Raw genomic sequence first — 27,729 nt, forward strand, 5'->3', positions numbered from 1 at the left:
CAAAGGAATTAGAGTGATTGGGGGGTGGGGGTTTGGGAATGTTAACATATAGGGGATCTAGGGAGTGAAGCCTGCCTAGAAAAATGGGGAGGGAGTTTGTACCCGAATATCTCTCTGCAAGATAAACAGTTCTGAAGGTCAGTGAAAGCTCCCCACTGAGTCCTCCTAAAAAGATTAATGTTCATTAAGGGATTCTCAGTCACCACTTTTCTTGAGAACCCAAACTGTTTTAAGGCCAAAGTATCTCAGATATTCCAGTTCCAATGATGCACTGAAAACCTACATATTAATTCTTGTGAATACTCCCAATATAAAATTACCAAAACCCTGGTAGCTATCATAAGAAAATCCATGAAGTAGAAATACATGTTACTCAGCTAAGATTAAATGAAGAATGCAAATATATGGTTATATTCAGGAGCACAAAAAATGGAAAATTGAATGACACAATATTTGGAAACCAGAAGCCAGTCATTTTAATTTTTGCATATTTTTAGAAGCCAGTCAGTCTTTAAAAAAAAAAGTCATGTTTATTATATAACTAGACTGTTAAAATGATGTATGCTCAGTAACGCTAAATCAGTCATTAATACAAACTAAGCCTGACATGGAGTGCCATCTCGTCTCCAGCATCTTTTTGCCTCCCCCTCTGCAGTTGGGCCCTTACCTTTATTTTCAGAATCTTTCATTCTCTCCTTCCTCTGCTGCAAATGAGCAGGAAAGTCCAGCTGATTCTGCAAGCCTGACTTTTGATTTGTCATTCACAGACAGCCGGCAGTCTCAGGGGCCACGTCCCTCAACAGAGGAGCACTGGGTCTCTGATAATTGCATGCAAGTCAGTGTGCAGGGTTATAATTTTGCTTATACTGGAGCGGAAAGGACAGGGATGAAGGCAGACGTAAACACAAATTCCAAAACGTGGCATGGAACTGGATCTGGAGTCTAAGAATGTCTTTCCTTTCCTTAAGTAGGGAACCAATTGTTTAGCACCTCCTTGTCTCTGAAGAGATGTGGTTCAAGTTGAAAGGGGAAGATATGTGCCATGCACCAGGCTTATTTTCAAATGGAGACCTTAACTTTGGAGGGGGATTACAATCCCTGTGATTCATTTCCTCTTACATATTACTCATTCAACATTTCTTTTACCTCTATGTACACTAGGCTCTCTGCTAAGTACTAGGGACACAACAGTGAAGGGGACCAACCTCAGTCCTCAAGCTGCTCACAGACTGTTACAATACAGAGGCACACAGCATATGATGACTTATGAATGCTGTTTGGACATAGGTTATTGAGCCCATTTCACCCAAGTGTAAACTGATACTCAAGAATGCTTTAGTGATTGGTTTCAAGCCACTGAGTGGCTAAGCCAGAAATAGGTATGAGGAAACCAGACCATTAGACCCCTCTGTTAAAGGGCAAGGAAGATTCATGCAAATATTTCAATCATCCAATTCAACCTTACTTTCAATCATTACACAGCTCAGATTTCTTCCTTCCTTCCTTCCTTCCCTCCCTCCCTCCCTCCCTCCCTCCCTCCCTCCCTTCTTTCAAACAGTATTTGCACCAGGCACTATTCTGCTTGTTGGGAATTTAGGAATACAGAAAACAGACCAAGTCCATGCTCTCATGGTTATTGCATTCTTGTGGGAGGACTCAAATAGACTATAAACAAACCAATTAAATAGATAAGTGTCAATGAATAATGTGAAGAAAAATAAAAGCATGGTTATGAGGGAGCAGAGGTGCCATTTTAGATAGGGTGGTCAGGAGAGGTGATAGTTAACTTATTTCATGGAAAACTGATCCGGATCACATGGGCCCTTGCCAACGTCTTCACTCTGAAGTTGTTTTTTAAGTTTGGAATCCTCACAAGCTCCAAATACACTCATTGATGGGTGGTGTTTATTCCCCCATTATAGAGATTGGCACACTGATATCCAAAAAGATTAACTGACCCAATATAGGACTTCACTAAGTTGGACGAAGAGCAACAAAAAGAAATACACCTACCTATTGCTCTCATCCTCAGAAGTTGCTGGAACATCTGCTGGAGGAGGAGTCGGGGCAGGGGGTTGAAGACCTATCTCACCCAGTAGTAGCTGAGCAGTGCAGGGCAGCTGACTTAGCCTCTGTGGCACCAGTTTCCTTGTCCGTAACGTGGGGGCTAATCACACCTGCCTGTGTATGTACCAGGTTGTTTAGAAGATCAAAAGGGAGAACAGTTGTAATACTTTGTAACTAAGCCCTATATAAATGTAAGGTACAATTATCAACATGCTTGGGCACACTTAAGAGAACTAATTGCTAGTGTTCACAGTTCATTATCACAGCACAAGAGTCAAAACAGCTACAGAATGAAAGCCATTGTGGCCACTAGGGGTCCTGGAGTTGATTTCTAGCTGCCACACTTTAAAAACTCCCTGAAATTTGGGGGAAACTTTAAATATTTAATTTTTGCTCCCATTTTTCCTTGGTAGTGGATAATAACTTCCTGCTCCCCTTTGACAATAAAAGTCCAATGACCACGTTGGCCCATTAGTGACATCAAAATAACGGACATCTCTCTCTCCCAGGACCAACTCCAGGACAGCCTAACCGTGCACCTAGTAGGAGCACCTTTAGAGACTGATAGGGTAAAGGAAGAATTAGGTGGTGAGAAGCCACCACTCATTCACTCTTTCATTCAATAAATATGCATTGTGCCAGGCACTGTTCTGAACACTGGGAATAAATAACACAGCGCTGAACAAAACATCCTCTGTCCTCAAAGAGCTATGGTCTCAGGGCAAGAGGGTTCCACAAGATATGCTGACTCACTGAATTGGGCAGAGGAATGCCAAGCCCTGGGTCTGGATGGCTAGGCAGGCGCTCTAAAGCAGGAGAGACTGGGTTCAAACACGGGCTCTGCCATTTACCAGTCCTTTCAGTAAGCTGAGACATGTTCTTGCACCTCTCTGAGTCTATTTCTTGCTGAAGACAATAATGGTACCTACCTCCTAGGGCTGGGCGAGGCTCATATGGGTTAATCATGTAAAGGACACAACACACAGCCTGACACATAAAGCAAGAGCTCCATAAATGCTATGGACTAATATTAGTGCCTTGTGACCTGGGTCAAATTTACCCCTCTGCACCTCAGTTTCTTCATAAAATGCAGGAAATAATAACTAACCAGTGCTACTGTGAGCACTGCATCTCAGGAATAATATAAAGCCCTTGGCAGAAAGGAGTAGCTCGCTCCCGGCCAGTCTCAGTCCAAGCCCTTTTTAATCAAGCAGGCTCCCCAGGAGTAAAGTCTAAGGCTGGGAGGACCGAGGAGGGCAACTATTTATACTACAGAGGAAGTAATTCTTGGAGAGTGTGGTCATTTCTAAGGGCACCTGCATTTTACCCAACACTGTACTTTGAAAAGTTTCAAACATAAAAAAGTTTGGAAGAATTGCACAGTGAACTCCATCTTCAAGTACATTTTGCCATATTTGCTTTAGTGCCTATCTGTCCATCATTCTGTCCATCCTTAATTGATAGTTTATTTTTAAAAATCAGGTCAAAGAGGTTTGAAGACCTCTTCAAAGAGAAAGAGCCTTTACTTTTCTTCCTGACAGAATATGTACAGAAGCCTTAGACCTCCTGCTTCTGCGGCCATTCCTAGTGGGCCAGTGAATTCTCAGCAGCTTTGTCTTGCCCCACAGTAAGCTTTAAGGCCACACCTAGTTGAGGGATCAGGACAGACTCAAGCATTGGAGCTTTCCAGAACAAGGCAAAACTTCTACGAAGTAGACCCCATACTTCAAATAAACTGGTAACAAGGACCATTATAAACATGCACTCGTGAAAATGATGTTCTACCTCTGGTCAAGATGGAAGTGTAGGTAGACATGCATCACCTCCTCACACAACCACAAAGAGAACTGTAACTAAACCTCAAAACAACACCCAGAACTGTCAGAAAAATCGAACTGTATGGAAGTCCAACAACCAAGGGTTTGAAGGTGCCACATTCATTCTGACAGGCACTGGGAAAATCCCCACAACTTCTGACTGTAAAAACCAATGGGGCCCTGGCTGGTGTAGCTCCGTGGATTGAGTGCCGGCCTGTGAACCAAACCGTCAAGGTTCGATTCCCAGTCAGGTCACATGACTGGGTTGTAGGCCAGTTCCCAGCGGGGGACACATGAGAGGCAACCATACACTGATATTTCTCTCCCTCTCTCCTTCCCTTCTCCTCTAAAGATAAATGAATAAAATATGTAAAAAAAACAAAACAAAAAACAATGGGGTTGGGGCAGAGAAAAAAAACTGCCAGATTTTCAGGAGACTCCACTTAAAGAGCCCACACGGTCTTAGAACCTACTCAAACCCAACCACTCTGGGTTTCAGCAACACAGCAACAGCTGGAAAGGTCCAGTTGATACAGTTGATACAGGGAGTGGCTGAGGTAACCTACTCAGAGCCACACACAGAGCCGAGAGTGGTGGAGTGGCCCTGCCCTAGCAAGCACCTAAGGCTCCACCCCATATAATCTACAGGTGCCTTCTCTAAATAGGTCACTAAGACGGGGAGTCAAAGCAGCTCTAATACACAGAAACAAACACAGAAAGGCTGCCAAATTAAAGAACAAAACCCCAGAAAAAGAACTAAACAAAAAGAGATAACCTACTTATCAGATGGAGAGTTCAAAATGGTGGTGATCAGGATGCTCAAAGAACTCACTGAGTATGGCAACAACATAAGGGAAGAAATGAAGGTTATACTAAGTGAAATCAAGAAAAATCTACAGGGAACCAACAGTGGAGAGAATGAAGACAAGAATCAAACCAACAGTTTGGAATACAGGGAAGGAAAACGTATTCAATCAGAATGCTTTGAATTCAAGCATTCAAAGCAAAAGAAAAAAATAATTCAAAAAAATGAATACAGGCTTAGGAACCTCTGGGACAATTTTAAATGTACCAACATCCTAATCACAGGGGTGCCAGGAGGAGAAGAGGAAGAGCAAGGAATTGAAAACTTATTTGAAATAATGATGAAAGAAAACTTCCCTAATTTGGTGAAGGAAATAGACATACAAGTCCAGGAAGCACAGAGTGTCCCAAACAAGTGGGACTCAAAGAGAACCACACCAAGACACATTTAATTAAAATGCCAAGGGTTAAAGATAAAGAATCTTAAAAGCAGTAAGAGAAAAGCAGAGTTACCTACAAAAGAATCCCCATAAGACTATGACCTGATTCCTCAAAAGAAACTTTGCTGTCAAGAAGGGGCAGGCATGAAATACTCGAAGTAATGAAAAACAAGGACCTACAACCAAGATTACTCTACCCAGCAAAGCTATGATTTAGAATGGAAGGGCAGATAAAGTGCTTCCTAGACAAGGTAAAGATAAAGGAGTTTGTCATCACTAAGCTCTCATTACAGAAAATGTTAAAGGGACTTACTTAAGAAGAAGATTAAAACTATGAACATTAAAATGACAATAAACCACTTTATTGCCATTTTTTTATCAATAACTAAAAAACACAAATTAAGGAAACAAGCAGAATAGGAACAGAATCATAGAAATGGAGACAATTTGGAGGGTTGTCAGTTGGGAGTGGAAAGAGGGAGAATGGGGGAAAAGATACAGGAATTAAGCATAATTGGTAGGTACAAAATTGACAGGGGGATGTTAAGAATAGTATAGGAAATAGAGAAGTCAAAGAACTTATATGCACAATCCATGGACATAAACTAAGGCAGGGGGATAGCTGGAGGGGAGGGTGGGGTACCAGGCAGAGGGAGGAGGCAAGGGAGAAAAGATTGAGACAACTGTAATAGCTTAATCAATAAAATATATTTTTACAAAACATAAAATGATGCTCCATCTCAATAACTGGGTTTATGGAAAGCTTCAGGTGGGCTCCACTGCCCACCAAGTCTCTTCACAGCTCTATACAGCTTTGTCTTGTTAGATGCCACTTATGAGTCACTAGACTGGTGAGTCATGCCCAGTGAAGGAGGCCATCTTGAGAGCAAAACCAAACAGAATCATCAAGAACAATCAGTGGAATTCTGAATTGAAAGAGAAGAGGCTTTTTATTGTCCCAGCAAAATAAAAATGAAAGAAAAAACACTGCTGTAATATAGTAAGTTAAACTTCCCAGCTGTACATTTTATTCTGAAGAAAAACTGAGGGGGGGGAAAGGCTTTTGCATTTCCTTAGAAATCTGAGAGCAAAATAAACTAGGGGGCTGCCCTGGCCAGGTAGCTCAGTTGGTTAGAGCGTCATCCTGATACACCAAGGTTGCAAGTTTGATCCGGGGTCAGGGCACATACAAAAAGCAACCAGTGAATACATAAACAAGTAGAACAACAAATCCAGGTTGTGCTCGCTCTCGCTCGCTCTCTCTCTCTCTCTCTCTCTCAAATCAATCAGTAAAATTTTTTTACAGAAAGAAAGAAACTAAGAGACTATGTCCCAAATTGAGCAGATCTAGTGATCTTTCAACCACTTGCCTGGAACCTCCTCCAGCTCAGTCATTCATTCCAAAAACATGTAGGGTGAGCTGACAGGAGGGTAGCTTCACCTGAACCACCACATTCCGCCTTCCTCCATCAAGCCAAGCCTCTGTTTGGTTTGCTCAGTGCATCCAAGTGACCATAAAAGAAGTGATAGAGAAAAACTGCCTACTGATGGGTGGAGGTTTGTAATTAGAGTCATGGCAGAAGAGGACGGCATGATTCCAAGAACTGCTAGATAAGGTCTCAGGAAGCCAGGCCACAGGACTAGGGAAAGGGAATTAACATATGAAATACCTACTATGTTCCAGGCAATCGTCTTATGGTTATCATGCACTAATAGAGAATTTGTTATTCCCAAGCACTATCTTTAAGGACTTTTATTAGTTTGTATTTATTATAAGTATAATAAGTAATGATAAATAAATTAAATAAATAATAAATATAAATTCTATTTATTATTCCCAAGCAAGGACTTTTATAGCACACTGCCTGGGTCTGAAGTCCAGCTAACTAGCAGTGTAACTTTGAAAATGTTACTTAATCTCTCTGTGCTTCGGTTTTCTCATTTGCAAATTAGAGCTTGTAAAACAGGGTTATTGTAAGAAATTAAATAAAATAAAAATATGCACAGGTTTAGGACAGTGGCTGTTACATAGTAAGCAGTGTGTACATGTTAACTTTTGTCATTCCATCTTTTTAGATGAGAAAAAAAGGCAGGAAAGAGGCAAGTTGACTTGCCAAAGGACACGTAGATGAAAAGTAGGGGAACCAAGGTTATTCTTGTCATTTCCTTCTCACAACAACCCCAGGAGGGACAGATCATTTCCTTTTATCGATGAGAGCTTGGAAGCCCAAGAGAGGTCTAGTAACTTGCTCGTGTTACAGTGGCAAATGGGAGAGTTAAGGTTTAAAACCCACATCTGCTGATTTTAAAGCCTTGGCACATTGCACCAGGCCAGTGGTTCCCCAACTTTATCACATGTCAGAATTACTGCAGGGCTTGTTAAAACAGATGGCTGGGCCCCACATCCAGAGTGGCTGATTCAGTAGCTCTTAGGGCCGGGCCAACGACGGGCATTTCTAACAAATCCCCAGTGATGGAGATGTTGCTGGCCCGGGCACCACACTGGAAAAACTACTGCTGTTCTGTAATCACGTACCTGTGTGCAGAACAGGTGGGAGGGAAAGGGACAGGCCAAAGACTGTAGAGCAAAAAGGTTTTCCCACTCAGGCAGTGCCATTATTTCAAGAGCCTAGAAAATATACCCTATATTTGCATAGCCTTTTATATTTAGGATCTCATTTGACCTTTCCAATATCCCTAGGAAGGGATCATTATTTTCACTCAGTGTAATTTGTTTTTAGGGACATATGGCCAGAAAATGACAGTGAGGGACAAAACCACAGATCACCTGGCAAGTGCTGTCCCCTTCTCCAACTAACTTGTCCTGGAAAGCATTATCTTGTGATGGAGACTGACTCTAGTTCCAATCTGTGTCTTCCCAGGGAATATCGCAGCTAAGGAGAGGGCTCTTCACTCCAGCAGGATTTGGGGGAGATAATTTCTAATGAGGACTCATTTTCTACCATCACTTCAAGAGCTAGGCAAGTCTACTGCTCACAAAATTGTTCCACCAGCTATTCACTCCCTTTTCTACAACCTAAAAGCTTCAATATTTGACTAAAATATGGTTCATTGGAAAGGATGGGAGCGTACAGGGGGTCAACTTCCAGTGGACTCAGCTTGCTTGTGTTACCATTTAGAACCACTTGCAGCACGAGGTATATGTTTTAAATTGTTTGGACATATAAGCCAGGAAATGATTAGTATCCGAAATATTCAAAGAAATCCTATAAATAGATAGAGAAAAGACAAACGACCAAGGGGAAAAATGGAAAAGACATAAACAGGCATTCCAGAGAAGATCACACATGACCGATTTCATGTGAAAAACCTTCAGCTTCATTATTCGTCCAGGAAATTCAACATGAAACCATGCAGTACCATTTCACACCCACCAAACTGGCAAGCATCAAAAAGTCTGACAGTAAGAATCTCACGCACTACTGTGAGAAGAAGCTCAAATATACTACAGTAGAAAGGAGCTAAATTAGCTCAAATATACTGAGGTAAACTGAGCAATACCTTTCAAAATTAAAGAAGCATATACCTTTTAACCCAGTAACTGTCCTTCTGGGTATTTCTCCTACACTTAGAGTCAATGGTGTTCACACTATAAATTTCAGGCTCATTCTCTTTGCAGATACATGCATCTCCTAGAGAATTCATGCATTACAAACATATATATTGAATGTCCACTATGGTCCAGGGCACTGTTAGGCTGAAAAGATGCCAGGAGTCCCCAGAAGGTATGTTACTTCTCACAGAACTGCTGCCTTTTGTGAAAAAGGAAAAGGAAAAGGGGAAGGGGAAGGGAAGGGAAGGAAAGGGAAGGGAAGTGGAAAAAGAGGAATGGTGAAGTGGAAGACCCCCTGGTTGGCTCAGAAGGGATTAGCTGTCCCATAGGAACTTCCAGCTGTGGTTTTCTTCCCATAGCTCATTGAACTTTCCAGCCCCACAACTGAACATAAGCTGGGGTATGATCATATGGCGGCAGATCTGAATTAATATTAATAAAAATACCAACCGCTACCTGTGCAGTACTATGTACTAGGGATTTTGGAAACACTAGCTCATCACAGTAGCATTATGACACAGGCATTATCATCTTTATTTTACATATGATATACAAAGGATTTTTTAATTTAGAAAGATATCACACCCTGCCCAAGATCACGCAGCTTATTAGCATGTCACTTACTAGCGGCACATTCAACTCATAGTCTGTCTGATGCCAAAGCATATGATTCTAGATGGCCAAAGTCATGGTGAGAGCCTCAGGAGAATTTCAGGCTACCTTTAAAAAAATCGAAGTTGGAATATGAACCTCTTTCATTGTATGATATTTTTTTCATTTTCCTTCTCCCTTCCATGAGTATAGCTATTGGAGACGTGGCAGAAAGGGTGCTATGTGGGTACCCAGGCCTGAGTCTGCCACTCACCCGTCACATCACCTCCTGCATGTCACTCTATCTTTTTGTTGCATCTTCCTCAACTGTAAATGAGGAAATAAATCATCTTCTCTCCCTCCTTCCAGGGCCTTTGGAGTTGACCTATTCTGTAAACTGTAAAGTATTATGTAACATCGCACCTTATAAGGATCTCACCCCCGGGTTGTACCGGGAAATGGGGGTGTAGAGAAAAGCAGTGAGCAGCGAGACCCTAAGTAAAGAGTGGCAGAGCATGGCAATGGATGAACTCTAGGAGAGGAGCAGAGGCAGGAGGAGACGATGGCTGTGTGTGCAGTGTAGAGCTGGTTTTTAAAATTATAAAACTAGGAAACTGATTCTAACTCAGTTCGGTTCACTGGCAATATCCATTTATTCCTCTTTTGTAAATATTCACACAACACCTGGAATAACACTGGGTGTGAAATTATCACTCCAGGTGTACTTGTTGCAGTTCCCAATCTATTCAACTACTCAGGCAAGCTGGAGACACGGGTGGTCAGGCCCTTAGTAGGGCCTTTGACCCTACTAAGTTTCACCAACAGTTCCTGATACCAGTGGGGAAGGAATTTAACTGGCGTTTTGACAAAAGTAATCACACATCTTTGAAAGCCCCAAGAGGACAATGCCAAGCCGCAGAATCTCCCTAACTACCAACAACAGAAAAGCCTGTTTCTAACACAATAAATGTTTGAAAGATAAGTATCACTGCTCTTTGTCAAATTTATTTTTAGAATGCTTACTATGTGCCAGCACTTCACATTTATTAACTCATTAATCCATCTAATCCTCAAAACAACGTGGGGTGGGAGGGAGCTGGCCACATCACCAACAGGGCTCCGTGCAGTCTGGCCTCTGCCCTGGACCCAATCGGCCATTTTAGAACAAGGCATGTCAGTGTCTCAGAAGAAGAATCTTTAGAGGGTGGAAACACATGACAAGCATGAGATAAGACACACACACACACACACACACATCTACAAAGTATCGAATCCTGACTTAGCCTAGAGCGAAATGCAAAGATGAAATGGATGAGGACGTGGAATCTACAATACCAGATGAACAGCAACAAACGTCCTATGGGTGAAGAGATACTAAAAGAGAGGCCACAGGTGGCAGGAACCCCAGGAAAGGTTTTACAGAGATGCTATTTGTGCTAGTCTTGATGGATGTGTAGGAACTGGCCAGGCTGAAAGCTGAAGGCATGGCCATTGCAGATAGAGAGAAGGAGGCAGGGAGCCAGCAGACCATGTCATGTCCCTGCACAGAATGCTTCAATGGCTTCCCAACCCACTGAGAATGAAATCCAAACTCCTGGTCATGCGCCCCCCCCCCCCCCCCCCCGCCCCGGACCCTGATCCAAGCTGCGCACTCTCCCTCCGCACACTGGGAACCTTTCCACTTGCTATTCCCTCTGGCAGGAAAGCTCTCTCAGGCTCCACGCTGGAGTAACTCCTAACAGACTTCAGGTCTCAACTTACCTTGCACTCGTTGCAGCCCTTCCCTGTCCACCTCCAGGGAAACCCTTTCTCCTCTCCCAGTTGATTGATGCCTTCTAAGAGCACAGAGCAGTTTCTAAGGGGAATTTTTACCTGTTTGACGTGATTTTCTTTCCTCCTCTAAAAGTGGTCCTGAGCAGGGGCCTTGCCTCTCTTATTCACTCCAGGCCCTGGCAAACGGGGGCCTGGGTAAAGATTGTGGAATGAACGAATGTGCGTCTGTGACCGAAGAAGTCACAGGCACACGTTACCTTATTTAAGTGTGAGCTGAAGCCCTGATGAGGACAGGTGCTGTGTTTGGGAAATAGTGTATTGTGGCTAGAGCTTAGGAGATAACGGGAAGTCACCTCCGACGGGCTGGAAAAACGTGGGTCCGATGGGGAGGACCTTGAGGAGTCGGATTCATTCCCCCAACCAGTACTGCATTGCAGGTGCCGGCCAGGTGTTGGGGGTGGGGGCTGGCAGATGCAAACCCTAGTAAGACTGTGTCCCTGAGGCACCGTGGATTGCTTCTGTCCACAGCCAAAAGGACAGACAAGGACTTTTGCAGAAAATGAACTGAAACCACCAGGGCCCTTGGGAGACGGTTACGGGGTCCAGGGCTGAGACCGGCCCCTGCACTTGGTCGATCGGCCGGGGGGAGCTTGGGGACGGGTCTCGCTCCCGCGGCCGAGGGTCGCAGTGCAGGGTTGTGGGGCCAGACTCCCAGGCCGCCCGCCCCCGCCCGCGGGCCCCAGGGGCCGAGAAGTCCGCCGGAGTCGCCGCAGTCGGTGGCCGGCGCCTGCCGCGCGCGGTAACAGGTCTCGGGCCGCGCCCACACTCACCCTGTGCCGCCTTGGAAGCCGAGCGCGTCCTCCACAGCCGCCGGGTGGCCTTCCACGGCCGCAGAGAAGAAAACAGCCTCCGGCTCTTCTTGCCGCCCTTCTCAGTTGCTCCCATCTGTGCGCCCGCGCCCCTCCCACGCCGCCGCCCGAGGGTCGCCACCTGCCTCCCCCGCTGCCGCGCGTCTGACAGGTGCCCGGCAGTCGCGGGAGTAGACGCGTCCGCCGGGGGCGGAGCTTGCGGCCCGCGGGCGGGCGGGGTGGCGGGGGAGGAGGAGGAACGGGGAGGGGAGGGGGAGGGGAAGAGGCGGGGTGGGGGGCGCGGCAGCTGCTGGGGCGGTGCCTGCGGGGTGCGGCCCGGCCCAGGCGTGGGCGTTCCTGCGGTGCGCGAGGCCCAGAAGCACGTAGCGCTAGGCGGCTTTAAGGTGAATCTTCAGCTGTTCGTTCTTGGTTCAGGAGGTGTCGATGGGGTGCCCGGGTACTGTTAGGCGTCGTTAACTAACAGAAAAATCTTAAGGGGTGTGCCCTTGATTTTGTCCCCAGATTACAACGATAAAAGGGAAGCTCCGAGAGATCCAGTAGTCTGCCCAGAGATCGCACAACTGCTAAATGGTGGCGATTCTCAAGTCCTGGGCTCTAACTATGTTTTGTCATCCCTTGCTACTGCCTCCGAATGGCCCCACATTTTGTGAGATTTTATTTTGTCTGACAGATATTTCTATTTTTCTCATACAACAGATTATGAATCGCTTGATTTTTTGAAGACTTATTCTATGTGCGGACTTTTACATACATGCCATTAAGCTTCATGGCACACCTGTGGAGTGGGAGGCATTTTTTTTTTCCATTTACCGCAGGAGGAGACCGAAATGGCAGGGCTGAGGCTGCCCCGCTACCCCATTTTGTCTCCGTCCCGATTTTGCTTGGAATTGGGAGATTCTGAGACGAAGGTCAAAACGGAGATTCCTTCAAGACTGCCTTGCTGCAATAATAATAACTACTGTTTATGGAGTGCTTTTCATGGACCAGATTACACACACGTTACCTTATTTAACTCTCCCAATGATGCTCGTGGGAGAGAAATTATTCATAGCCACGCTTAATTAATGGAGGAAACAGAGCATCAGGGAGATCAGGTTTCACATATAAAACCTTAATAAACGTTATATGTTGGGCTGAATCATGAAATTGCCATCTTTGTAGGCCCAAACAAATCTCATGCAATAACGTCGCCAGATGATCAAAATTAAAATCGCCAGTGGAGGCAAATGAAAATGAAGAGCCTCCAGATGCATTACACTGAGAAAGACACATCACTTTTGTAATACTTTGGCCAAGAGTGCACCACCCGAATCTCGTGATAGGGAAATCTAAATGAGGACTGAACTATTAAAAGTTGGTTAAGGGGGGAGGGGCGTGTATTCTTCAAAGCGTCAATGGCATAAAAGATGAAGAAAGGCTGTGGGAATGTTAGATATTGAAGGAAGGTAAAGAAACATGGCAACTAAATGGAATGCCTGATTCTAGACTGATCTTGTGATGGACTTTTTACATACTTTAAAGACATTACTGGGTCAATTTTCAAAAAAAATTGAAATATGGATAGCAGATTGGAGTGTTTATCAATGATAAATTTATTAGAGTTGATAACTGTATTGTGGTTGTGTTAAAAATCCCTGTTTCTAAGAAGCACACATTGAGGTATTCAGGATAAAGAAGAATGATGAACTTAACTCCACTTTCTTTAAATGGTTTAGTAGCAAAAAAAGGGAGGGGTCAAATAACAAAGTATATTCAGCAAAATATAAATAATAGGTACATAAAGAGTGTATGTCTTCTAACTGTTTTTACTCTTATAATTTTTCTGTAAGTTTAACATTTATTCCCAAGTAAAAGGATAAAAATAAAAAAAAATTAAGCCCTGGCCAGTGTAGCTCAGTTGGTTGGAGCCTTCTCGCATTAAACCAAAAGGTTGTAGGTTCCATTGCAGTCAGGGCACAGGCCTAGGTGTCAGGTTCTGTTCCCTGTCTGAGCATGTGTGGGAGGCAACCAATCAAAGTTTCTCTCTCACATCAATGTTTCTCACCCTCTCCCCACCCCCATTCTCCTCTCTCTAGAAATCAATAAGCATGTCCTTGGGTAGAGATTAGAAAAAGTTAAATTCCATAGGAAAAATAAATAAAGTGATAAGGATTACTCTACTTGACATTAAGGCATGCTATAAAGCTATAGTTATCAAAACAGTGTGGTATTGGCAGAAGGATAGATACAGAAATCAATGAAACAGAATAAAGAACCCAGAAATAGACCCACATAAACATGCCCAACTAGTTGTTGATAAAGGTGTGAAAGCAGTACAATAAAGATGGATTTTTCAGCAAATGGTGCTAGAACAATTGGACGTCCATTGACAACAACAAAGAAGAACCCTGTCCTAAACCTCACCCTTTCTATAAAACTCAACTCAAAATGGATTGCAGACTTAAATGTAAAAATGTTTTAGAAAAAAATCTAGGACCTAAAGCTATGCAAAATGTTCTTAGATCTGTTACCAAAAGCACAATCCATAAGAGGAAACTAATAAATTAGACCTTATCAAAATTAAATACTTTTACTCTGTGAAAAACCCTGTTAAGAGAAAGAGAAAAGCTATAGACTAGGCAAAAATACTTGCAAACCACACATCCACCACAGAAGGCGTATGTATAATCTATAAAGAAGTCTCAAAACTCAAATTTAAAAAACAAATAACCCAGTTAGAAAATAGGCAAAAGGCATGAACAAGTACTTCACAAAAGAGGATATATGGACAGCAAATAAGCACATGAACAGATAGATACTCAGCATCCTTAGTGTTAAGGAAATACAAATTAAAGCCGCAGTGAGATATCACCTATCAGAGTGCCTAATGTGAAAAAGAGTGACAAGACCGAAATGCTGGAGAGCATGTGGTTGGCGTAAGTGGATCACTCATACTTGGCTGGTAGAATGGGAAATGGTGCAGACACTCTGGAGGAGTTTCCAGTTTCTAATAAAACTAAACACACAACCACTATAAAACCAGAAATTGCATTCTTGGGTGATTACCCCTGGGGAGGGAAAAAAGAAAAGAAAAAATAAACTTATACACAAATGTTGATAGCAACTTTGTAATAGCCCAAACTGGGAACAACCCAGATGCCCTTTAATAGGTGAATGGTTCCACAAACTGTGGCAAATCCTTACCGTGGATTACTTTTTCCTACTCAGCAATAAGAAGTAAAAAATTTTGGCTCTGGCCAAGTGGCTCGGTTGGTTGGAACGTTGTACCATGCACCCAAAGGTTGCAGGTTTTGCTCCTGGTCAGGACATACACCTAGGTTGTGGGTTCGATCCCCAATCAAGGCTGATGAGGTGGCAGAGGGGAGGAAGGAAGGGCGACCAATCCATATTTCTCTCTCACATCAGTGTTTCTCTCTTCACTCCCCTCTCTCTGAAACCAATAAAATCATAACCCTGGATGAGGATTAAAAATAAAAACAAAAAGTAACAAACTTTTCACACAGGCAACCAACTGTATGCATCTCTAGGGAATTATGTTGGGTATAAAAGACGATCTCAAAAGTTACATACTGTATGTAATTTTTACATACTTTTACAAAACATTGTTGAAATGGCAAAATGGAGAAATAGAGGACAGATAGTGATTGACAGGGAGGTAGAGTGGCTGTAAAAGGACAACAGGAGGGATCTTGGAACTGTTCTGTATCTTGCCTACATCAATGTCGATGCACTGGCTGTGATATTGGCCTATAGCTTCGCACAATGTTACCATTATGAGCAAATAGTTAAGAGTGTACATGGGTTCTTTATTATTTTTATACCTGCATGTGGATTTATAATTATTTTTAAAATTAAAAGTTTAATCTTAAAATAATTGCATCTCTATAATTTTGTATAGTTCACTCCATTATCTAAAATGGGATTGAAGTTAAAGGGACTTATCTAAGAAAAAGAAGATAAAAAATATGAACAGTGAAAGGACAGCAAACTCACAGTTATTAACAACCACACCTAAAACAAAAGCAAACTAAGAGGACAGCTAAATTGGGAGCAGAAACAGAAATGGAGATCACATGGAGGGTTAGCAACAGGAGTGGGAGGAGAAGGGGGAGAAGGTACAGAGAATAAGTAGCATAGATGGTAGGTAGAAAATAGACAGGGGGGAGGGCAGGAATACTATGGGAAATACAGAATCTAAAGAACTTGTGACACATGGACATGAACGAAAGGGGGGAATGAGGGGCGGAGAGGTGTGCAGGGTGGAGGGGAGTGAAGGGAGGAATGGGACAACTGTAATGGCATAATCGATATAATATATATTTTTAAAAGAAAGATAAAAAAATAAAATAAAATAAAATGGGATTGAGCCAAGATCCAACCTAGACCCATGCCTCCACGGCTTCGCTACCTTTCTCGAAGCCCCTGGCTCACCGTGGGAGGCCAAGGTTCATCTGCCCGGTCTCAGGGAGGAAGCACGAAGGACTCAGAAAGGTCACGGGAGCACAGGGACCCTGGACAGTCAGGGAGGGCTGGCTGCATTATTCTCCTATTTGGATGAGTCCCTCAGTGGTTCAGATAAGTGACACTAAAAGAAAGCACGAGACAGCCCTATTTCATTCTTTCTCTAATCCAGAAGAATAGGAAGATGTAAGTATGAAACAAAGAAGGGAGGTGGGAGAGACTGTCAAGAGGGTGAAAACTGAGAGGTGTCCCTCCTGTCTGTCGGCTGTAGATGGAGTTTTCTTCTGCACCAGCCTTCATGCTCCATGGCATCCAAATTGAAGTCTGAAAAAATTGGCTTTTAGGAGAAATAACCTAATTAACAAAGCTGCTCAGGAATAGCAGCTACATACCACCAACTAATGCCCTAGACAAAGATTTTGCTCTCTTCCTGGGACTTCTTACCAGGACTCGGGGTTAGGACACCTGGAATCTAGTACTGGTTACCCAAACTGTCTGTGAGATATTGGTTCTGTCCCTTCCCCCGCTGGCTTCCTCTGTTAACACCATCACCTCCAGTTCCATTAATAGAGGGGATTTAAAAAGATGACATAGACAGATCCTCCCAGGGTATCCCACCATCCTTCCCTGTCTGTCCTTACTCTCACTAAGACTTAGTAGCCCCAGTGGGCCTGGCTCAGAGATTTACCTTTTCTCCCATTGTCCTGATACATGCAGTGGACCAGAACAGTCCTGGGAGGGGCCCACTTGCTCACTGCTCAGACTTCAATGGTCAGGGAAGGATGAAAGAAACATTCTTTGGCTGGCCCTTTGAGTCCAAACATCATGTGACTTCATGGCACTGCCCCAGCCTGGAGCTAACACAAGGCCAGAAGTCTCTGGCTCGCAGTCACAGCTCGCTCCAGGCAGATCCAGGGGGCAGCCTTCTCCGCAGCCTTTGGAGCCAATGGGGAAAGAATGCGGCCTCAGAGAAGATCTGCCACCCAAACAGAAACACCCAAGTGCCCTTAGGCACATTCATGAGCACTAGCAACATGGAATTTCTTTTCAAATGTCAAAAATGCGAAACAAGCCCACTTATTTGTACATCTGACTCACTGGGCATAACAGGAAAGCAAAAACAAAAAAAAACTTGGATTTCATTTACATCATTGTGCTTTTGAGGCTAGGTCCAGAAATATGAAACTGTCAGTCCTCAAAGTCAATGGGACACCAGATTCTTCGTGTGTGTGCACGTGTGAGTGTATGTGTGTGTGAGAGGTAGGAGAGGGCGCTCTGCCACTTCCTAACTGTGTGCTCTCACCCAGCTTCCTTACTTTCTCTAAGTCTGGGTTTCCCCATCAGCAAAATGGAGATAGTAAATAGCCCCCACCTCACAGGTTTGTGATGTTTTACTATTATATTGAATTTGAGGAGCATTGAAGAGAGTCAATAAATGGTCGTTGATTACAATACTATGTCCATTTAGAGAGAGAATGAGAGAGAAAAGGCAACGGCACCTTCTTTTGCCACAAATAAATGTGTGTATGTCTAAAGAAAGAGAAATGGGAAAATCTTAATATTTAGTGAAGATCACACTCTTCAAACCTCAGGATTTAGTTCTGCGTCTCCTATTGTGCCAGAGAAGTCCTGTTACCTACGTTTCCTTACAGAGTTCCAGAATATAAACACGGCTGTACAACCTAAAGTCATCCCAAGTGCCTTCAGTGCTACCCCAGTAGCAATGCCGATAGGACTGTTATTAGTGCAGGATGCAATTAACAGCAGTCTCCTCTATAAGCTTATTATTTGATCTGAAGGTCTCCCAGTTTACAAGATTATGATACAGTCAGGATTTCAACAGCAGTACCTACAGAATGCCTCCCGACCCTGACATTGTCAGAAGTAGTATCTAGTGTGAGAGGAGAGGAAACTGGGCGTGTCAAATGTTTTCAGGGCTTCTAAGAGATCTGTTTCAATGATCCATTGCTGCATAATAAATCACCCCCCAAACTTAATGGCTTAAAGCAGCATCATTTGTTGGCAAATGATTTGCAGTTTAGGCAGGGCTCAGAGGGGGCAGCTCATCTGTGCCCCACAGGATGTGAGCTGTGGTTGCTCTGGGCTTGAAGATCCACGTTTGAGATGGCTCAGTTACACAGCTCACAGGATGCTGCCGGCTGTCAGCTGGGCACTCCACCAAGAGCCTTGCTTCTTCTCCACATGCTTCCTTGGACTTCCTGACAGCGTGTGGCTGGGTTCTCAAAAGAAGAAGGCTGAAACCGCTAGACTCCTTTTTTTAAGTATACACAAAATGTGTTTATTGGGACGGTTCCTCACTTATCTTGATTCAGGTGCTTTTAGTGTAGCTTCCTTCCGAAGGGACATCCTCCTGGAAGCCTGGCTTTTCCTCCCGTAGGCTGACAGAGGACGACAGAACAGCCAACACAGACAGCCACCGTTCATGCATGGCCAAAACCAGTGGTGGTTTTATAGCACCCGGGGCCATTCACACGCCTGAAGTAGGAATGGGGGCTCTGCTGCACCAGGCGCTTCCTCTCGTGCTTCCTCTCCTCTTCTGTAGGAATGAAGGAGAGGAATGAAGGAAATCCTCCGTGAGGGGCGCATTGTGGTGGGGTGGCCGTCACTGCTGGAAAGGCAAATTGCTAGGCTTCTTGAAGCCTTGCCTCAAAAGTCCCCAGATGCCTTGGCTCAAGTCCCCCAAAAGTACTTTTCGCATGTTCTATTGATCAACTCAGTCACAGGCTCAGCTGTTCAAGGGAGAAGTCATAAGCTTCACCTCGTGGAAAGAGGAGTAACATACACTTAAGAGGAAGGCAGAATAATTTGAAATTGCCTTCGAGAACGAGCTAGCACAGCCTCCCACCAGCCAAAGAATAACCCCAACCAGCAATATGAGGGGTTATACCCAGGTCTCAGAATTAGGGAGCAGAAGCACTGTACTGAATGAACACTCCTCACACAAACCGGGGTTCTGCAAGAGGCCCACTAAATGGAAAAGGAGGCACAAAAAGGGGACAGTCATTCAAAGGGAAAATCATAACAGCACAAATTAAAACCGTAGAAACCTTTTTTGAGTACCACCTACAATGTGCATGCTAAACTTTGTGCCTCTCTCTCCCACTGAGTGATGTGAAAAGAACACGAGACTTGGCGTCAAAATGCTGGATTGAGTCTATCTAGTTTACTTGCCATTGAAATGTCCTTACACAAAGTCACTCGATTATCTGAGCTTCACTTTCCTCATCTGTAAATTGGGGATAATACTAGTTGCCCTACGTGTGCACAACAGAACATTTCCAATTACCCTGGGATGCAGGGAGATTTCAGTGAAAACTTGTGTGGCAGTACTCTGTTGACAATAATCCCAGCAACTGCTTTGTAAACGTTGTACTAATACATGATGCATCGACTTTTAAGATCTCAGAACTTTAAAGGGAACAAAACCCCTGAACCTCACTTTCTGCCAAATCTGTGTGTGGAGCCAGCTGGTGGGGAGGATGGGGGCGGATTGAATCCGTTGTCTGCAATGCAGATTTGTCCCCACAGGTGTCAGGTGCAAAGAGGGGGTGAGGTGGGAAGACGAAAAGAAGAGATAGAAAGTCTAGTATGGAGTTCGTTGGCCTACTCCATACATTATAATGTTATTGTAATGCACTTTGTCATAGCACTAATTCAGGCCTTCGAAAATGCTGATTCATTTTTCAATTGACCTAAATATATAAACAACATTTATTGAGTGAGGTAGAGTGCCACAGTTATTAAAAGTAGAGGCCCTGGCCCTGGCTGGTGTAGCTCAGTGGATTGAGTGTGGGCCTGTGAACCACACAATCAAGGTTTGATTCCCAGTCAGGGCACATACCTGGGTTGCAGGCCAGTTCCCAGCAGACTCACGAGAGGCAACCATACATTGATATTTCTCTCCTTCTCTCCTTCCCTTCCCCTCTAAAGATAAAATAAATAAAATCTTTGAAAAAAAAGTAGAGGCCCTGGTGCCACACTCCTCCTGACTCTACAGTTTACTGGCACATTGACATCAGAAAGTTGCATTAACATCTCCGTACCTCAGTTTCTCATCTGTAAATGGGGATAATAAGTGCCCACTTCCTGTGGCTGTTATGAAAACTTAATGAGATGTGTGTAAACACTTGGAACAGCACCTGACAAGGACTAAATGTGAGCTGTTGCTTTTTAGAAATACCTCATGATGTTCATTGTGCTAAGAACTTTACACACATGACTTATTTATTGACAACAACCTCTGAGCATTAACTAATAAGCACCTGCTGCCCTACAGCTACAACCGTAGGATCTTGGGATTCGTGGAATGAATCAGATACGGATCCTGTTCTGTGGGGCCCACGTTCTACTGGAGAAGGAGACGGATTGTAAGCACTAGGTAAAACAAACGAGCCGTGAAGTTTGACAGAAGATATAAGTGCTATGAATAAAAGAAAAAGTAGAGCAGGGTGAGGGGACTAGAAATCCTGGTGGAGGAAGGAGAAACTGGGACAGGTTACAATGTTTTTTAAATTTTTACTTATTAATCTTTTTATAAAGAGAGAGGGAGAGAAAGAGAAATATCAGTTTGTTCTTCCACTTATTTATTCATTCCTTAATTGCTTGTATGTGCCCTGACCAGGGATTGAACCTGAAACCTTGGCATATAGAGATGATGCTCTAACCAAATAAGCTACGCAGCCAGGGCAGCTTACCATTTGAAATAGGATGGTCATGTTCGATCTGGTTGAGAGAGCAAATGTCAGCAAAGATCTGAAGAAAGGAAAAGAAGTGAGCTATGCAGGAACCCAAGGGAAGAGCATGCCAGGCAGAAGGAAGTGTTAGATCTGTTGGATTAAAGGTATTCCATTGAGGGTGAGCCTGGTAGGGCTGAAGGGTGAGGCAGGGGACAGTGGGGACAGGAGTGGATGGAAGAGAGGGAGCGAGGAGGTCTGCTGTAGGAGAAGAGGTTGGGAGTTGAAGGAGTAGAGGGTTAGGAGAGCTTGGTAGGATACTGCTTGGCCATAACTTCTCTCTGAGTGAGATGGGAGCCAGTGGTCAGGGCTGGGAACCATTACCAATCCACTTACTAATGAATGAACTGGGCAGAAAGAGGTTAAGTAACCACACAAAGTTATGTAACTACTAAAATGAATAGTTGGGATTATTTTCCTACAGGTTCTTTTGGAGGGGGGCAGTGTAGAGAGGTGATGCAAACAGGAGTGGGGAAAGCAAAGACTGAGGAAATGCGGCCTGCATGTCCTCCTTTGTAAAATGAAGAGATTGAATCAATGATCTCGAAGGTCTAGACACAATGGTCTATTGTCCCTTGTGTCTATTGGTCTCCAGAGGACAGAGGACCTAAAGTCATACAAGATACAGAGAGACAGCTATTGCTCTTGCCTGGCCAACTGACCATGATCTTGTGTTCCCACAAAACCTATACATAGCTGTCATAGTTCCTTTCATACTGTATTAAAAATATGTGCTTAAAAATCTGTCATTCCTTTACAGACTAAAGCTCCCCATTCTTGCATCTGACAGTTGACTTATCACAGGATTCTCTGCACTTGGCAATGGATTTGGCAAAGAGGAGGCTCTCAATAAAAATGTATGTACTCTGTTTTCGTTTTAAATCAGAACAAAGGGACTTCTTATTGCAGGGAAGTTGTGATCATGAGAAAACAGCAACAGCAGAAAGTCACCACCACTCTCGGCTGGAAGGGCAGAAGGAGAAGGGGTTACAGCCGTCCACAAGTTGGGTCACCAGCTGGATACCTAGGAGAGGACACAGCCTCTGTCTCAAAGTGTTTTCTGACCTGGAACTTACTGTGCAGCCTGACACGGCCCAGACACCAACCACTTCATAGGAGCTTTTCCAGAAACCCTCCTCCCTCATCCTCCCTGTCACACCTGGAGCTCAGAGGCACTGAGAAGACAGATCAAAGGCACAGAATCAACCCCTTGTGGGCAATGCTGAGCAAGATATTGGCTTCTTTGCGACTTAGTTGTCGCCCCTGTAAAGTTGGGAAATTAATATCTGTCTCAGAGGGTACTTTAAAGACAAAAATATGAGATTACATGTATAAAGCATCTAAGCTTGCCTGGCAAAAAGCAAATGTTCAAATGACTCTAATTCCCTCTTCCCCTTTTAAATGACACAGAACATAACTAAAGGGTTTTGTATTCAATTCTTCTCTATTAAAGGAGAACTTTGCTTTTTTTAACCCTCACCTGACGAAATGCTTATTGGTTTTAGAGAGGGATGAAATGGGAGAGAGAGAGAGAAACACTAATGTGAGAATTATCAATTGGCTGCCTCCCATATGCACTCCCTTGTGGGGTGAAACCCTCGGTCTTCGGTGTATGGGATGACACTCCAACTAACTGAGCCACCTGGCCAGGGTGAGAGGAACTTTTATGTGGACACTGGAAGACCTATCAGAGGGCAGAGGACCTTCCTGGAGGTTTTTGTCCCATGGCTCAGAGTATAACTGTGTGCCTTAATGGATGGGGGATGGAATACAGAGTGAGTGGTTACAGACACGGGGTTGAGAGGCCTTCACTGTGGAGGACAGGACTGCGGGAATGGCTGACAGGGGTTGAGGGGCATGCTCTGGGGGTCCTTCCCTCCTTCTTTAATCTCCTTTTTGAAAATGACAATCCAATTAAGTGATAAATGATCTTTTTCTTCGTGTCTGTCTTTTCTTTTCTTCTATGAGTGGATCTTACTTGTATAAGAAAAAAGATTAAGTGTCAATTTTTGGGTCCACTGAGAAGACTCCGTTGGGGAGGGTGTATAATGGATGGTGACAGGTAAATAGAAATAAGATGGGCTGTAGGAGGGGCTGGGCTACAGCTGCATGGGACAGCAATGGCCATTTCAAACCAGCCTCACCATCTGGGTCTGCAGCCCTCACACCTTTTCTTTTATCAGAGAGTGCCTTTGCAATAGCTAGGGTCATGGTGCGGTTCCTTTGGAGAAAGTGGGCATGCTTTCAAGACTTAGAATGTGTACTCACTCCCTTCCAGGAGTTGAGGTATAATCACGTTAAAAATTGGAGTTTTTACCTCCCCTCTATTTGCTGCGCATTTTCTTATTATGGTATTTGGTATTATTTTGCCTTTGTGACAGTGAAGGCTGGTGCTCACCCATATCCATGTATGTGTCTCTCTGTGTTGGGTACACACTAGACTAATTTCCCAGCCTGACTTGCAGTTGGTCGTGGCCATGAGTTTGGCTATGGGAAGAGGGGACAGTGATTCACACTATTTAGAAGTCTGGCCTCTGAACCTCTCACATAGTCCTCCAGCTCTTTCCTCAATACCACCTGGCTGAAGGCTGAAGATCTAGTAGCTGACTTTGAAGCCCTGAAGGATGGAAGGAGCTACCAGAGGAGAGGAGCCGGGGACCCTGAATGATTGGATAAAGCAAATCCCTCCCCATTCTCCATCAATCACATTGGACTCCAATGTGAGCAAGAAACCCCTGGGCCATGCCCACCATCAAGATTCTGCTGTTGTGTTGTCATAGTGTTAGAATGCTCTTTACTAATACACCTGTAGAGGGTGCATTCTGGGGGAGAAACAGTTTACTCTGAGTGATATCCCTGGCAACGCGATGCCAGATGGACACTTCCAAGGGAGGACTGGCTGGAGCTGGATATCAACTTCGGTCACGGGCCACAAAAAAGCAAATCAGATCATCTCTAGTAACTCATGAGGACAAATGTATCTGAATTACATTTGCTGGTTTATGTTTCCCTCTTCTGTGAATAACTACCTCTGCTTCTTATTATCAGCTGCAGGTTGTTTGTGATGATGGAGAGAACTGAACAGGGGGAATAAAGTGAAAGATGTTACAAAGTGGAAAAGGGTTTTGACAGTGTGAATATTTGAGAGAGCTTGCTTCTACACGTTTGGCTGGACATATTAGGTGGCCCTGTCCCGTGATACTGACAGGCCAGCATGAATTCATTCTTTCCTTAAATAACTGCTTTGAACAGATACTACACCAGTCTCTTAGGATACAACTCTGAATGACTGAACAGCTATGGTTCTTTTACTCAAGAAGCTTGCAGTCTAGTGGAGGAGAAATCTATTAATCAATCACCCAAACCGATAATCATGCAAGTGGAGCAGGAGATATGAAGGAAAAGCCCAGTCTCCTTGCACTGTTAGAGCATATAATGGAGACAGGGCGGAGAGATGACTAATGTCACTGAGAGGAGAGTGTCCCTGAGGAAATGACACTGATTTGAGACCTGTAGGATGACCCTTTCTTTGCTCAGGAGAAAAATATTCAAGGTATAGGAGGATTATTATTCCTAATAATAATAACCTACACTTACCATGTGTCACGCAGTGATCAGGTGATCTAAGTATTTTACATATATCTGTGCATTTAATTCTTCAAGCAACCCTATGAAGTAATTACTTACTATTGTTCTTTTAATTTTAAAAATGAAAACAACTGAGGCAGGATTGTTAATAAGTTGCTAATAAGTGGCAAAGGAAGAATCTGAACTGCAGCAATGTGGCTCCAGAGATTGTGCTCCTAATCACAGTGGTCTGCTGGGACTTGGAGCATTCCGGGCAAAAGTGGAGAAGACCCGTGCGGCTGAAGCTAGGTGGGCAATGGAGCAGGTGGCACAGGGAAAAGCAGCAAAGAACTGGATTTAGGACCCTTTTTAGGGATGGGGATGTAGGGAGCTGTAGCAAAGACAGGTGTGTCAGACTCGTTTTCACAGGATGTCTACATCAGCCTTGCGGTTGCCTTCAAAAGGCTGAATGTAATTTTAGGACTGTATAAATGTAACTACTCCTGCCCTGGCTGGTGTAGCTCAGTGGATTGAGCACAGGCCTGTGAAGCAAAGGGTCGCTGGTTCGATTCCCAATTGGGGAACATGCCTGGGTTGCAGGCCAGTTCCCAGCAGGGGACACATGAGTGGCAACCACACATTGATGTTTCTCTCCCACTTTCTCCTTCCTGTCCCCTCTCTCTAAAAAATAAATAAAAATAAAATATTTTTAAAAATATAACTACTCCTTAACTAGGGGCAAAAAGCTCGGTGCTGCCACCAGGTAGAAACAAGGTGCCGGGCCAGATAAAACGAGATGGAGGGCCAGATGTGGCCCTCGGGCCTTGTGTTTGCTACCTGTGCACTAAGAGATCAGTACTCTTCCAAAATTCCATAAGCCTTCTTGGTCTTTGCTTTCTCCACAGAGCTTTGTGAGCCATGAACTTTGGAAGCCATGACTTCTGGGTGACAGGGAGGTGGTCCTGCCATGTCAGCAGCTCTCAAAGCCTCTCAGCCACGAGTTCTGCCCAAAGGAATTCAGCAGTTCCCCCTCTGGCTGATCTATCTGCCTGGGGGTCACCTGGGCATCCTACCAATGGGTTCAAGGTTTCCACAGTCCCAAGAAGTGAGTTTTGCTGATGCTGCGTGTGATTCCCCCAGCCATCCTGCTACACTCCCCAGAGGAGCCCGGAGTAAGGTGACTACATTTAACCCTGTCGGCACAGTCATGACCTTTGTGTGCCCCCTCCCATGAGTCACCCTTCTTGCAGTCAAGTGCAGAAAATGCAAGGAACATCAAAGTCTCTAAAGCTATATCGTTCAACATGGTATCCACTAGACACATGTGGCTATTTAAACTTAACTAATAAAATGCAAGTAATTGTAAAACAAGTTCCTCCATTGAACTAGCCACACTTCAAGTGCTCAATAGCCACACGTGGCTAATGGCTGCTCTGTTGGACAGCACAGTTAAAGAACATTCCTATCATTGCAGAAAGTTCTACTGGACAGCGCTGCTCTGGAAACATGCTTCCTGACTCTTGGGCTCAGGTCAAGATCTATACCCACGGCAGAGAGCTGGGCGAATTTAGCCCCAACGCCATTCTCATCGCACTACACTTCATTCCCATTCAGAGATTATACTTTCTCATTCAACTAGTGCGCACTGATCATCTACTGCTGTCAGACTCTATGCTGCGTCTTGAGACAGGCTGAATCATCATTTTGCTAAAAAAGATGGCTACAGCAAAAAACCTTCTTTTGTGGGTTTGTTGGATGGGCTCCAAACTTGATGAAGTTACTTAGCTTCTCTGAGCCTCATAGCACCGTTGCAAGGTGATATGTGAAAAGTACTTAGTAGACTCAATCAGGAATAACCATTTTTGCTCACAACATCACCATCATCATCCCAGCTGACAGGGAATACAACGGGAAGGGAACTCAGTCTTATCCATTAGGGGATAGTGGTGACTGGTACATGCCTTCCCTGTACTGGTGAGAGATCTCCCTTCTTTATAGCGTTTAGTCACGGGTCTGAGCTCTCCTTGGGCTGCTCATAACAGCTCTTCAAGGAAAAGAATATGTACTCCTGTCCCCCCACCCGGCGCCAGGTCCTTCACTCCCTGATTCTGCTTCTCTTTTTCACTCTCTTCTGAATGTTTTCTTTTTTCACAATATCTTCCTCAAAAGTAGAACCTGGAACATTCCCAAGTACTTCCAGCATTGTTTATATACTATCTACTCACTGTCTACCAAGGTAAATGGCCATGAGGGGGTATTCATTTAAGTTTTTAAAATTAATTTGTAAAGGTTTACTTCTGCAACTGAATTTGGAAAGTTAAATGTAAGACAGTTCATAACCACCACTTACACACAAACATATGCCCTTTCTACATAAATGAAAAAGGTAAAATGCACATTTTTCATTAACAGTGTGTCTGGAAATATGTGCAACGCTGAGTACAGTGATATGATAACCTGCAGTGATCTGGACACAATACCACATTTCTTTTATAGGAGCTAAGATTATTTACTTGTTTTTTGGGAGGTGGGGGTGGGGTATTTTTAACATTAGGTTGGGCTACTATAGTGTCATCTAAAATCTCAGATTTCTTTTCATAATACTTGTTATAGGCCGAATTCTTTCTATTCTATACTTCTACAACTGAATTTTTTAAACCTAAATGTAAGATTTGGCATTCATTCCCATTAAGTTGCAATTTGTTGTTTTGACCTAGACTCGGGGTCTTTTGAAATCTTGAGTCCTTTATCCACACAGTGATCCCTCCCAGCTGTGAATATAGTAAACATGACTTTACTTCCGAATCACTGAAGCATCCAAGGCCAAGAACAGAGGCCTGTATATAACAAAACAGATGTGACCTTGCTCCATCTACATAAATCTGCTTACTCCTGCATTGATCTCTACAGGAGTGCTGTTCTGGGGCACGTGTTCTCCTGGAACCTGACCCTTTGCTTTCCCCCTCCTTTCTTTTAGGTCTCCCTGTTTAGACCAAAACCAAAGGACCATCA

The 27,729-nt window shown here is 44.0% G+C and overlaps 1 protein-coding gene and 1 pseudogene across 4 annotated transcripts in view; both read right to left on the reverse strand.

Annotated features, from left to right (window-relative positions):
- The window catches only part of DNAJC6 (DnaJ heat shock protein family (Hsp40) member C6), a 157,578-nt gene extending 145,472 nt beyond the window's left edge, over nt 1-12,106 (reverse strand). The window contains exon 1 of one of the 4 annotated variants that reach the window (XM_037043259.1): nt 11,897-12,106. In XM_037043259.1, coding sequence (XP_036899154.1) covers nt 11,897-12,011 — 115 coding nt within the window. In that variant the 5' untranslated portion in view covers nt 12,012-12,106. Of the gene's footprint in view, nt 1-667; nt 866-11,896 lie in introns of those variants that run through there. The other 3 variants (XM_037043268.1, XM_037043287.1, XM_037043278.1) reach the window with 3 other exon arrangements.
- A 6,629-nt stretch (nt 12,107-18,735) lies between these two features.
- LOC118985617 (40S ribosomal protein S27-like) lies at nt 18,736-23,843 on the reverse strand (annotated as a pseudogene).
- Nucleotides 23,844-27,729: the final 3,886 nt, after the last annotated feature.

Source organism: Sturnira hondurensis, unplaced genomic scaffold (assembly GCF_014824575.4).
Source record: "Sturnira hondurensis isolate 20B ecotype Veracruz unplaced genomic scaffold, ASM1482457v3 Scaffold0000648, whole genome shotgun sequence".
Taxonomy (NCBI): domain Eukaryota; kingdom Metazoa; phylum Chordata; class Mammalia; order Chiroptera; family Phyllostomidae; genus Sturnira; species Sturnira hondurensis.